Source organism: Nannospalax galili, unplaced genomic scaffold (assembly GCF_000622305.1).
Source record: "Nannospalax galili isolate Female #2095 unplaced genomic scaffold, S.galili_v1.0 scaffold278, whole genome shotgun sequence".
Classification (NCBI taxonomy): Eukaryota; Metazoa; Chordata; class Mammalia; order Rodentia; family Spalacidae; genus Nannospalax; species Nannospalax galili.
The window spans coordinates 2,433,063-2,446,266 of NW_008347536.1; the positions used below are offsets into that span (position 1 = coordinate 2,433,063).

General features: G+C 43.5%; 1 protein-coding gene across 1 annotated transcript; it reads right to left on the reverse strand.

Moving 5' to 3' along the window:
- Positions 1–1,682: 1,682 nt before the first annotated feature.
- Positions 1,683–11,981, reverse strand: Prss23 (serine protease 23). The gene is made up of 2 exons (XM_008844133.3): positions 11,830–11,981; positions 1,683–3,468 (listed from the first exon to the last, which is right to left on the reverse strand). The coding sequence occupies exon 2, from the start codon at positions 3,455–3,457 to the stop codon at positions 2,309–2,311; it is 1,149 nt and encodes a 382-aa protein (XP_008842355.1). The 5' UTR covers positions 3,458–3,468; positions 11,830–11,981; the 3' UTR covers positions 1,683–2,308.
- Positions 11,982–13,204: the final 1,223 nt, after the last annotated feature.

A 13,204-nucleotide genomic window follows, 5' to 3' on the forward strand; every position in this document is an offset into this window, starting at 1 on the left:
CATAAAAGAAACATTTATTTTCAAAATTATTCTCTCTCACTTGGTCACTTTTGCTCACTCTCTCTGCATCAAGCAAAAACAAAATAAGAGAAAAATCCCAAATCCCAGACATGAAATGGAGATGTCTCTTCTTTCTCAGGCCAAGATAAAATTCCTGCTAGATTCCAAAGTAAATTGTACCAGAACTCAGAGGATTCCCGCCAACCCCACTGGATCTCTCCACTAAGCTCGGCATTTATGTGCTGTGAAGAAAACCTGCAGTACAGTCTTGAGTGCCTTACCAGGATTATACTTTATAAAGCTCGAGAAACATCACCAAGAAAATGATTAAGTGACCGTGTTATATTTGAATTTCCTCATGACTACAATGTAGATTACAATCACCGAGGGTGCAACATAACAAACCTCTGCCTTCTATTGCTTTTCTCCACACGGAAAGACTTGGAGATAAGTGCTTAGGGTGAGAGCCATAAAACGAAAATATGAAATAAGCTGGTCTTTTCTTTATATGCTATGCTTATATTTATAAACGTTTACTAGAAGATTCTGATTCAGTTTTGCATTCTCCCCCAATTTTTAAATTTTTATGTATTTTGTGTATGTGGTATATGTGCATCTTTGTGTGGGCACACTCACCTCTATGCATGTTCAGAGGCCAGAGGAGGGTATCTGGTGTCCTGCTCTATTACGCTCTGCCTTATGCCTTTGAGACAAAATCTTTCACTGAAATTAGAGCTAGGGTAGAAGCCATCAAGACTCAACAATCCTCTTGTCTCTGACTCTGACAGTGCTAGGGTTACAGATACTTTTGGCCAAGCTGGACTTCTTATGTGAATGCTGTGGATTTGAACTCAGATACTCATGTTTGCACAGCAAGTATTCTTAAGCATTAAATCATCTAAATACATTTATTTATTTGTGGGGGTGGGCAGGGGTGCTTACATGCTGCTGTACATGTGTGAAGCCCAGAGAACAAGTTGGAGGAGTCAATTTTCTTCTTGTGTGTCCTGGGGAATCAAACTTAGTTTATCAGGATTGGGAAAAGTACCTTTGCCTGCTGAGCCATTTGGCCAGCCTGTTCCAACTGTTTTTTGACTGTTGTATCTGATTATAAATGCCTATAACTGAGACCATTCTAGCAAAAGAAACCCTTTTTAAGCTGGGGGTGGGGGGCATACTAATTTTCCTTAAAGCAACTTCTAAGCATTTTTACTATAAAATAGGTACAGTGAAAGAGGAAGTTCTGCAAATCAAACAAACACACAGCTCTTCAACAGCACATTGAAAACTATGCAGAACTTTTTATTAGGCTGCTTGACTGTGCCAGGTCTCAAACAAGTACTTATTCTGCTGTGACATCTACAGAGCAATGTATCCATTGTTCTCTGGAATTTAATTCATTTTAAATTACCCATCCAAATGATAAAACATGAGATGTGCTGCACTCTGGGGGCAAAATGCTAGGATTGTTCTTATTATGACTGTAACTGCCAGCCGGGAAGCAATTCAGCCTGCTCTAATTAGAAACCCTGATTATTGTCTCTTAAAAAACTATTAGCTCTAGAAAAGTAAGTGAAATATTGTTAAGTGGAGGAATTGGGATAAATGATCTTGCCTACTCTGGTGTGAGGGCAAGCTTGGCATCACTATACCCAGACTTCCCACAAAGCAGAGCCACAGTCTTTGGAAGAGAAAACTTTATTTTCAAACTAAGGCAGCACGGGGATTCTCTTTACGGAAAGATGCAGTTTAAATGTGTATTAATACAGTCAATAAATTATTTTTTCTGATCAAGGACTACTGTGTAAATGCCTCTGAATCCAAAATATTTTAACTGCTTATTCATGCTCTGATCATTCCTAAGAGTTAAATTACCATCTGGGAGCATTAATAACTGGGCATTACAAAAATATTAAGATAAGAATCTCAGAAGAAAACACGCAAGTGTAAGAATTCATATCTCCTGTATGTTACACATTTAATATAAATCTTTGAAGCAAGTTTAGATAAAATAAAAATCAAAGTTCTCAAAAAAGTAAACTTTTAATTGCCAAATATTCCCTGCTGCCCCAAATATTGGAATTCTTTAATCTCTATGCAAATGTATGCTTTCAAACTGCTTAAAGGATATGTATGATACACCAGTTTTCAAATGATAAAGCCAGTGTTTTTGCAATTTTAAGAAAATTGGATAGAAGATATTATACAACACATACACACCCACACACGCAGAGGAGCCTGGTGATAAAATGTGACCTTTCCCACAATGAGCATATAAAGCCCTTGAATCTTCCGGGAAGAAACAGTGTCACCCCTCCCTGCAGTCCAGGTAGTTTCCTTTAATCCAGTAGCAAATCTGGGCATATTTGAGGGGCGTGATTCTAACAGCCACATTAAAGTCCTGTGGAGAGCCATTCATGTCTACCCACTGATGCCCTGAAAAGATGCCAATAATTTTTCGCTCCCATTTCTGCTGCTGTCTCTTCCACATCCTCACATAGACCCCTGAACCACTGGCCCCAGGCTGGGCATCACACTGCTGGTAGAGCAGGTCGTACGTCTCATCTTTGACATCACAGAAGCGGTACACCAAATTTCCTGGCCGATCATTGTCATAACCAGAGAAGTGGATCCTGCCTCCTGGCAGCTGCTTAGCAGGAGGGCTCACCCCGATCTTCATGAACTTCCTCTTGTGGGGTTTCTTGAGTTCCAGAAGAGCATAGTCATAATCCATGCCAATGTCGTTGGCATTGCCCTTGATCCAACCCTTGGGCACATGGGTGCGTTTCACCCGGATCCACTGAAATTTCATCTTCTCTGGCATGGCTGAGCTCGAGCTGTTGGCTCCTCGACCACCATCTTTATACTTGGGCTTCAGGAAGCCCACTCGGAGTTTCTGTGTTCCTTTCACATACGTTTTCCCATCGTGTATGCAGTGGGCAGCTGTGAGGACGTGCTTCTCTGCAACCAGGGTGCCAGTGCAGCCCGTAGATAACTTGACCGATGTTGAGAAAGGATAGTTGAGTAGGAAGTCCTTCCCAAAAATGCTAAATCTGCTGTCAGAGCCATAAATCTGCCGCTTCCTCCGAGACTTTACCGCAGTTTCTGGGTCTCGGTGTTGCGCCCTGCCTTCACCATTGCTGAGGATGTAGATGCCCACCCGAGTCTCTGTGCGGGTGCCATTGGAATAGAGGGTTTCATAGGAAAGGTACTGCTTGGCCTCCTCATAGGTGGGCAGTGGAACCCCCTTGTGACACTGGGGTCCACAAGAGGAGGACACCTCCAATTTGGCTTCAGCACCAAAGTCTGGCTTTGTTAAGTTGAGGGTAGACTGGGGCAAGACTACGGGGAGGCGGTAAGCTGGCCAAGTAGGTTTCCATGGGGCACTGTAAGGACTCACCTGCCTGACAACACAGAGCAGGATAAGGAGGAGGAGGAGCCCTGGGATCCCCGTCATGCTGAGCACCACTGTAGAAACAAAGAGAAGAGGTCAGGAGGGACAAGGGCGGGAGCTCATTTATGCCAAGCCTGGCAAAGTCAAGCAGCACACTGGTCATGCTTCTAAGACTGTGAGCTTACTTAGGGTTCAGAGTTGGAAAGAAATCCTCAGGCAATCATCTCACAGTGCAAGGGCTTCACCTTGGGAACATTCCTATGGCTGGGGGCCCCAAATGAAAATGGCTGTTCCTTCACTTCTTAAGAGGCCCTTTATGATGACACATTGCAGGGCAGCGTGTGCCATTATCAGGAAAACAGATGACCAGCGCTTATTTTCATATGATTCTGAGCCTCCTTGATACCTGATTATACACCTAGTTCTATCCTACACTCCTAGTATTCCAGTCCCCCCACCTTTTGATTGATTCTTATTTTATGTGTATGAGTGTTTTGCCTGCATGTATGCAAGTGCACCACATGCATGCAATGCCTTCATAGACTAGAAGAGGACACTGGATCCCCCGAAATTGGCATTACAAATGATTGTTGGCTGCCATGCAGATGCTGGGAATGAACCCAGGTCCTCTGAAAGAGTAGTCGGTATTCAACGACTGAGCCATCTCATCTCTCCAGCCCCAGCCCCTCAGCCCTCTTTTTTCTGTCTCCTTTCCCATTCTCATTATAAAATCTTATAAAATTTTTAGGAGGATTGGAGAGATGGCTCAATGGTTAAGAGCACTGGATACTCTTGCAGAGGACCCTGGTTTAGTTCCCATCACCCACATGGTGGCTAACAACCATTCATAACTCCAGCTCCAGGGGATCCAACAGTCTCCTCTGACCTCCTGAGGCACTGCATGCAAAGGTGCACATTACACACAGGCAAAACACTCATACACATAAAATAAAAATAAAACACTTAAAATTGTGGAAACTTGCTCAAATAAATTACACTTCTACTGAGCAGCCAAGCAGCCATGAGGGATAGTCATAGGCACTAGGAATCCTCTCTCTCCTATGTGATACAGGCATTTGAAAGATGATATGGGAATTTTGAAGCCGCTGCTTTCAATTAAAACAACCTTAAAAAAACATATATACATACATATGTGTGTATATATATAATATATATATATACACACACATATATTCAGTGGATCCAGGCCTCTAGAAATCAAAATATTCCTTTTCTTAGAGGTGTTGGTGGCATAGTGGTAAACATAGCTGCCTTCCAAAATAGTCCCTTTATTTTGGATTATACAGCATATTAAAAGGATCTTTGTCAAAGATCTGAAGCTATAACACTGTATCGGGTCTAACTCTATGGTTATTATTGTTGCCTATTTTTTTCAGATGTTTGTGTCTGTGTTTCCAGTTCATCTGATGTCTTCAAGTTTGACCTGTGTTAGCATTTGAAGAGCTATTGACTGTGTTACTGGAAGAGCCGATGAATACTATGGCTCAGAAAGTACTTTTTTTTTAAACGATGCATGGTGACTTCTAGTGACAGATGTTCATGGATGATGTGGTAGCTCAGACAGAGGCATGAAGTCCGATGTGTGGAATAAGAGGGAGAGGAGGATGTTCTAGGGGAGAGGAGAGGAGGCAGGTGCTGAAGTTGAAAAGACAGATAAATCAAGACAGAGAAGAAACCCTTGGGAGGAACAGCAGTCTGTGCAAGAGCATGCAGGTGCACTACACTGTGAGTCACTTCAGGAACTATATTTACCTCACCAACGTTACACACAGAAGATGGTGGAGGCAGCAGGTGAGAGCCCCATTGTGGAGGGCTGTGCATTCTAAATGCAAGAGTTCAGATTTTATTCTGAAAGATAAGTTTAAAACCTTGGTCAATCATCCCACAAGAAAAGCAATCACAAAGGAGGTAGGAAGTGCTTTCAACAATGTTTAAGCCTCAGTGGGCTCCAAATGGCTCTGAATCTTCTGGTTCAGCTGACTCAGCGGGTAGAGTAATTCATTCACAATCAGGCATCTCGGAATGGGGCAAGAGGGGTATTTCTCAAAGGCTGGCTAGGGGAACAAAGCAGGAATAAGAGGAAACAGTGATTTTCTTATTTTTTGCTCTTCGAGAGTACAGACCCTGGCAATTTCTGGGTGCCTTGTGCTTATTTTACATAAAACTAAAAATTCCATTGAACTGATCTAGTCCACCTGAGTATGCCAATCCACATTCCCAATATCCATACACTGTATAAAGTATATGATCCACCCACCCACCTCTGCTGTCTTTTTGCTGTATGCTCTTGAATTCCACTTCTGCCAGGGAGAATTTTAATGGGAATAGGAAGGAATGAGACCCCCTAAAAGCCAATTCCCTCGGATTTCCTAATTCCTAAAAATTCTTAACTTCTCTGCATCTTTCTAGATAGGAAAGGTCCTTAGGCACTTTGGTGGGAAGGAAACATATTTAATTGTTTAAGTCATTGAAATCATGGGTTGCATGGATTTGTGTACATGTGTTTGTATTGTTTATATGTGCTTGTAGGGATACTGTCAGGACTAATAGTTCAAATGAATGGTGTCTTGATGCCAGCAGGGTCCAGCCAGCAATAGAGAGCTTGGCAGTGTGATTATGATAGCCCTTCTGGAGGCCTGTGGGGCATGCTGTGTCTGACTTTCCCACATACTGGCTGAGGACCCAGCTCTTGAGCTCATCTAGGACTTGAACATTCTTTTCTCTATGGAAATTACTAAACAGGTGACTAGCTGTCCCACTCAAATCAGAATCCATGTTGAGTACTATCTACTAAAAGGATTGGGTGTCTTCCTCTCAGTCTACAATGCACCATCCTGTCTTCCCTTTGCTCACAGTGTGAAGAATCTTAATTCTGCTAAGCCTGAGCAGCACATGTATTATACCAAGTTTTATGTCGATAATAAGGAGATGCAGAATCTAGAGGTCCAAGCTGCCAGATGTCTTGTTTTTAAAATACAGCCCTGTGTGAAAGTAGATGAGACAGAATTATGTAATTATGTATTTATCCTAAGATGTGTATATTTTAAACATACAGGAAGAGCACAAGAGTTATGATATTATAGTATCAGAGCATGAATCTTCAAATCCAAAATCAGAAAGGTATATGTTAACTGGATCCTGAGTATATAGAGTTTGAATTATCAGCTGACCCAAAATCACAGTGCATTAGCTTTATCTATTTATCTAAAAATTTAAAGAGTTCATTGACAAGAGTGTCGGAGAAGAGAATGGCAAGAAAAACTCTGAAACTAGTGCAAAGACATTTTAAAAATCCATCTAGGAGCCTTGTCTTAATGACTTAATCCTCTCAGGCAAAATTAACTCAATTTTACTTTTCCAAGTGCTTTGCCTGTACAATAAATCTGTTTATTTAAAAAATACTTCCAAATGTCCCAAGGTATGCCCCATTTCACAAGTGCCTCTATAGTATTATTTTTTTCTGTTTTTCCTTCTTGAAAAATAATGTTTTCAAGAACAATTCAAACAGTGACACCGCATAGAGCCATAACCAGTCAATTCTTGGGGTATGAGCTCTGGGTAGTCAGGTACACTCTCCCCCTATCATAGCCTGTCAACAGGAAGCTCAAATTTACTCTTTGGCAAATGATAGATGACCAGGTATCAAGAACTTTGGAGATCATTTCAAATGACAGATTGATAAAGAGTCTCCTTTATGATAGAATGTTACCAGTTTAGAGCTATGAAATCTTAAATTCTGATCATTTAGCCAGGAGTCAGGGAGAAGCAGGCAACCTATGAGAAAAAAACTGCTAAGCCTTTAAGGTAAAATAAAGCTTTCTCCTTTAAAGATCAACTTTTGGATACTTTGTAAGCACTAATTTTTCTTAGTTTGACAAAAGGCTTATAAGTTGCCAATATTATTACTAAATTGCATTAATTTACATGATAAGACTTTGTTCCTACAACATTCTTCTTTAAGATTTGTATGTACCTCTGAAAGTTACAGTGTTAATTCAGATGTATAAATGCATGTAGATTTCAAGAAACAATGCAGGTTGCTTTTCCAAATTGATTGGGTTTTGGAATACTGATGAGAAACTGAGAGCGAAGGCTCTACACTCCCAGGTCCTCCTGTAGACTTAAACTGGCATGGCATTTGTATTAAGGTGACAAGCTTCCCAAATCATTTGCTCTGTTATCAGATCTAATTTAAGGTGGGTTCTGAATAGGAGTCTAAGCCAGGTAATCACTTTCCCTGGTCCTTGCAAGCCAGGATTCTATACTTGAATAATTTTCAAGGATCAAAAAGTCCAGGCAGGTCAGGGACTATGTTATTTATGGGGCTAGAGGCATGGTGAAAGGAAAACCTATCACATTAATCTCTTATTTTGCTGGGAAATAAAAATCTCCATGCTCACTCTACCAAAACCAAAACACACACACACACACATACACACACACACACACACACACACACACAGGACTGTAGTAGAAGGTGAGTTCCAGAACACAGTGGAGTGATGATGGCACGGATGCTTTTAGGACAAGTCCTAAAGAAAAAGTAAGAGGGAAACTTCACTGCCCATTGAGGGTCATTTCTGAGGCATGCACACCCACCCTGACTCACTTCTATTACTAACAGCTGTGATACTTGATAACTGGGATACTTTAAAATAAAGTAGGTGACTTTACGTTAATTTCTCAACGTGCCTGATTAAAGGATAGCCCCCCCCCCCATAAAAATTATTGTTTCTAAGTTACAAACTCAAGGTAAGCCTGTGCTATTCACATTTAAAATGATTTACAGGTAGAGACACTCAAGGATGTAAACAGATGTAATAAAAGCATTTCCAACCCCATAGTTGGCAAGGTATAAATGGGCTAGTTAACTTTAAATTCTCTCTCATGTTTAAAAGCCCCTACATGGTGATATTAGTTATGCAATTTGGGAGTCTTTTAGATAGACCTACTGAAGGGGTACCCCAATTGCCTCACCCTGCATCCCTCTTCAGCATGGAAAAAGCCAGAGCGGTCTGTGTCCCAGATTCCCTGTTGGGAATTTGGGTAACCTCTTCAAAGGATGGTGTGATAAGAACAGGAGGTAGGAATTGGCTAGGCAGTTAGGGTAAAAAGACCCCAAAGAAATATAGCCAGTTTCTTGGCTAAAAGTCAAAATGTCCTTTGGCCTCAGCAACGTACTATGTTCCAAAGGCTAAAAATGACAAAAGTATTTGGGAGCTCTTTATCTTATCCCTAAAAGATTTTAGGGTTACCTCTTCAGAAGGGGGAATGAGGGAGTGGGCATGGATTTGATCAAAACAACTCATATGCACGTATGAAATTCTCAATAAAGTTTTTTTTTTAAGTTAAAAAAAAGTGGATTACCTTGTTCTCATAGAGCTGTTTGGGAAACTGACATTTTAAAAAAGGAATGAAAAGTTTCCAAATCTTATCTTCCACACAGCTAAATCTGGATGACAAAATGGTAGGTCTACTGCATCCCATTTCTAGGAATGAGCCTTTGCAATCCTGCAAATTCCTAATACACACAAATTATCTTTTAAATTTTCCAAGTAAATACATTTATGCATCACTTCACCTAGATGGCAAAGCAGAATGGAAAATTAAGGTAAGCAAATATTTTTTTCAGTCTGCTTAGTAATACAGACACAGCATTTCTTTTCCAACTCTGGGTATCTGACTCACAAGAGGATTACACATTCCATTCTCCACCATGCAATATAAGTCACTGTCTAGCTGTTTAGCATTTCAAAATATTTATGCTTTATGAACATGCTGCCACCTCATAAGCTCAACAATAATTTTCTGGTAGAGGGACTTTGCACGTGCAAATGACATTAATCTCTCTGGGGACTGGGCACTGGGCCTGCCTTTTCTGATTCCACACTTCAGCCTTGAGTACTGCAATAACTCAAGTCTCCTCAAGGGGGCCAATGTTTGCGAGAATGGCTACTCCTATAAGCAAGTGCTATAAGAGAGAACCTAACCCTTCAGATAGCTATTCCCTCGTTTGCAAGGTATGAATTCCTGTGACCACTATAAACAGCAATGATAGAAAGAACCAGCAGGAAAGCATGTGAAGATTCTAGCTCTGATACCATTTGAGAGGATTTCCCAGGGTCCTCCATGCAACCTACAGCCAGGAATCCTGAACAATGAGGCCTGCTAATTCCTAAAGCAAATGCCTACACATGAGTAGAGGTCTGTGAATACGCCAAAGCCAGTCTTGCTCTCATTTTCCTGAGTCATAGAACCTGTTAAAGCAAAACAGACCTAATCACATCATGGTTTAAGAATCACAGACTTGGATAGGAAATGGAGGCCACTTCCGAATCCAGCAACTCCAAGCACAATCGTGGTCACAGAGTTTAACTTCTCGATCAGATTTTAGGCAAAATGAACTACTGTAGTGATCCTGAGACAGCCTGGCAGCAGAACACAGTGTGTAAAGCTGTCAATGGTGAGGCCATGAGAAACAAATTCCCCAGAGCCAGTGGGAGTTCTGCATGAATAATGCATGGTACATTTGCTCCTCAAGGATCCATGGGAGAGATGCTCAGGAGAACCTGAAACTATTAAGCACTGTAGACCTGGGCCAACAATGTTCTCAGACACTAATGGACACGTTGGCACTTAAGCCACAGACAGAAAACACACCTACATTCACTGTCTACCTGAATAGTCAGCAGTGATACAGAAATGAGATCCATATTAATTACCTTGGAAAATGCTTCCTTTCCAGTTTAGGGACTGAGAAGCATGACAAGTTACCTGTTGATTGTGTAGGTGGGGAAAATGCAAGTGGAAAAGTAAGTACATGGTGTATATATGGCCTTAAACTCCCAGAAGAACATGGTGTATCTACGGCCGCAAACTCTCAGAAGCAAGTGAAGTGGCTTTTGTGACATCTCTGGCTCCTCCTTTCCATCTTACCTCCAATCCACTCCTCAAAGATTACTTTAAATGCTCACCGTGTAAACTAGGCTTACCTCAAACCCACCATCCTCCTTCCCCAGCCTCTCAAGTGCTTGGATTTACCAGCATTCACCACCATACTTGGCCCCTAAGACATTTCTTTTTTTAAAATATTTTATTATTTTTATTATATGTGTATGAGTGTATTGTCTGCACGTAGGTAAGTGCACCCATGTCATACAGTGCCCACGGAGGACAGAAGAGGCCATCAGATCCCCTGGAACTTGAGTTACAGACAGTTGTTGGCTGCCATGTGGATGCTGGGATTTGAACCTGGGTCTTCTGCAAGAACAACCAGTGTTCTTAATCCCTGAGCCATTTCTCCAGCCCCCAAGAGATTCCTTGAAAGACTTATAAGGTCTGTTTTTACTGGTCTCATGCACAAGTACAGTCTTGAAACTGTGTACAATTAATATATTGATACTAATTCACTGTAGAGATTTTGGCCTCAGCTGACTTCCAACTCTTCCCTCAGGGCCTGGTAAGTCAATTCTAGCATTGGCCTACCTGTTCCTAAGGAGAATGCTAGGACCCCTAGGTGTCAGTTTCGGGAGCTGTGAGGAACACATCCTATTCTAACTCTGATATGGAACCTGCTCCTTTCTACCAGCCACAGGCTGTTTCTGAATTCTTCTGGGTGTCGCCCAATGGACAATAAAACAAGATTTTTATCAACGACTTTCTCATGAGATGCTTGAGGGGTGGTGGGCAGGTGGGGGAACCAACCTAATGTGTATCCTGAAGAGGAGTGGTGGTGTTGCTTGATCAGAACAAATCTTCACCTTTTCAAGGTTCTAGGGAGGGAGGGAAGCCCTTATATTTAAAAGTTAACAATTCGTGATAAATGTCTACAGATTGAAGATAAAATAGTTAAGACAGCGTTTTCTAGGTTTAGCACCCGGAGCAAAGCACCGGTCTGCAACAGCCACAGCAGAACAGAGCCTGTTCCCAGCCTATTTGCTGACCTTTTCTTGCTTGTTAAGGTGTGCTCACAATCATGTGTCTAGGTTAAAAATTAAAGCTCAGAACGTAATGGAATCAGATACAGTAGAGACAAAACTCAAGCTAAGCAAGTGGTAGTGGTGGTGGGATGTGTGTACGTGGGCAAGGGGTGGCGGGAACAGCTCGGCTGCACTCTACTCCCACCTAGCACCCTGCACCCAAGACGGCAGTTTCAAAACCTTCTCCCATCCACTTCATCAGTGATACTGCGTGAATCCAAATGCCCCATAGCGCGTGTATCTCCTGGAGACCTGCAGGCTGTGGGGAGGGGGAGTCCCCAGCCTGGACCCCGCACGGCGGCGGGGAGAGGTCTCCGGTGCCCTCGCAGCCCTCAGCCTCCCGCCTCGCGCGCACCCGGCCCTTTGTCCCGCTCCGGCACACTGCTGGAGTCTCCGCGGCCGGCCGGACGCGCCCCGAGCCCGCACTGCACTCACCGTCGTGGAGCAGCCCGCCGGGGCCGCGGCCGTGCGCCGCTCAGACAGGTGTGGGCGCCGAGAGGACGCGCGCCGCTCCCATGCCTGCCCCGCAGAGCGGCAGAGTGCGAACCAGCAGCGCCCGCAGAGGCGGGATCGTCCCCTGCGCCTCCAGGGCCCGCCCGCCCCGCCTCCGGGCGAGCCGCACAGCGCCACCCGCCCCGCGGTCGCCGCCCCTTCCCCTCCCAGTCCGCCTCCGGCCTCCGCGGTCCACAGTGCCTGGCCCGCGCAAGGGGGTCTCCCCGGAGCCGCGGCTCCTGCCGGTCGCTTTGATAGACTCGTCCTGTTGGAGACCCATGCACGTTTTTGCTCCCAACAATGCACACCCAAGCCCGGCCAAGTGATCCTGGGGTCTTCACTGCCAATAGTCTGCAAAGACAGGGCGTCCCCCAAAGGAGGTCCCCTCCAGCCTAGACCACCCCGGTACATGAGGAGCCCCTGGGCAGATTGGAGAAGTTGGCTTCAAACTTGTATAGTTTTTAAGTGATGACTGAGCTCCTTCTCGCCTTAGCTTTTTCCAGGGTGCCTCTAGTGAACAGAAACTTGGTACTCCAGGGCCAGGACAACCCATGTGCATCCCCAAGGGCTCCCCTGAGTGCATGGCACAGTAGGGTATTGCACGCTTGACGGACCTCCCAGCTGCAGGCTGGCTAGTGAGGTCCCTGACCTGGTCTTTATTGGGGCACCAGGGCCCAACTGGTGGAGCCACCTAGCCTGCTTTCCTAAATTTCTCCAAGGACTCCACAGCTGGGGGTCTTCTCCAAAGCAGCCTGGTGACCTCACTATTTAAAGATCTAATGTTGGATAGAGCCTTGGTATTCTCTCCCAAACACATGAGTGTTGATATAGAGTCTCAGCCACTATGAACCAGCTTCACAGGCAGGCCAGGGAGATGAAAGGGGGATGGATCCTGTGGATTTACCCTAACGACTGGATGATTGGAGAGGCTTAAGAATGCTCATAGTCTGACAGCTACTGAACGGTAGGACAAGACTTTGCTCAGAGGTCATTTTTTGCCTATCAATCCAAGAGTAGCTTTCCCTTTTCCCATCAGAGCCTGCTCTCTGAAAGGAAGGGCCTAACACCCTATTCCACACCAGGATGTTAATGACATGCCTAGTAAGCTCCTGTTTACATTTGATTTTAAATAGGAAAGCCCTGAGCACAAGTACTGCATGGTGTTTCTCAAATATAAAGGAAATGAGTATTGTCCACCACTTTAAAGGCAGAAGATTCCTGGATTTCCCAAGTCTTGGCTTAAATTTTCTTTTAAAATAGTCCCTTAATACATATTAATATAATATATTAATATACTAATATATACCCAGATACAAAG

What these genes read in the sequence shown, in the direction of transcription:
- Prss23 (XM_008844133.3), bottom strand. Translation starts at nt 3,457, where the DNA reads ATGACGGGGATCCCAGGGCTCCTCCTCCTCCTTATCCTGCTCTGTGTT.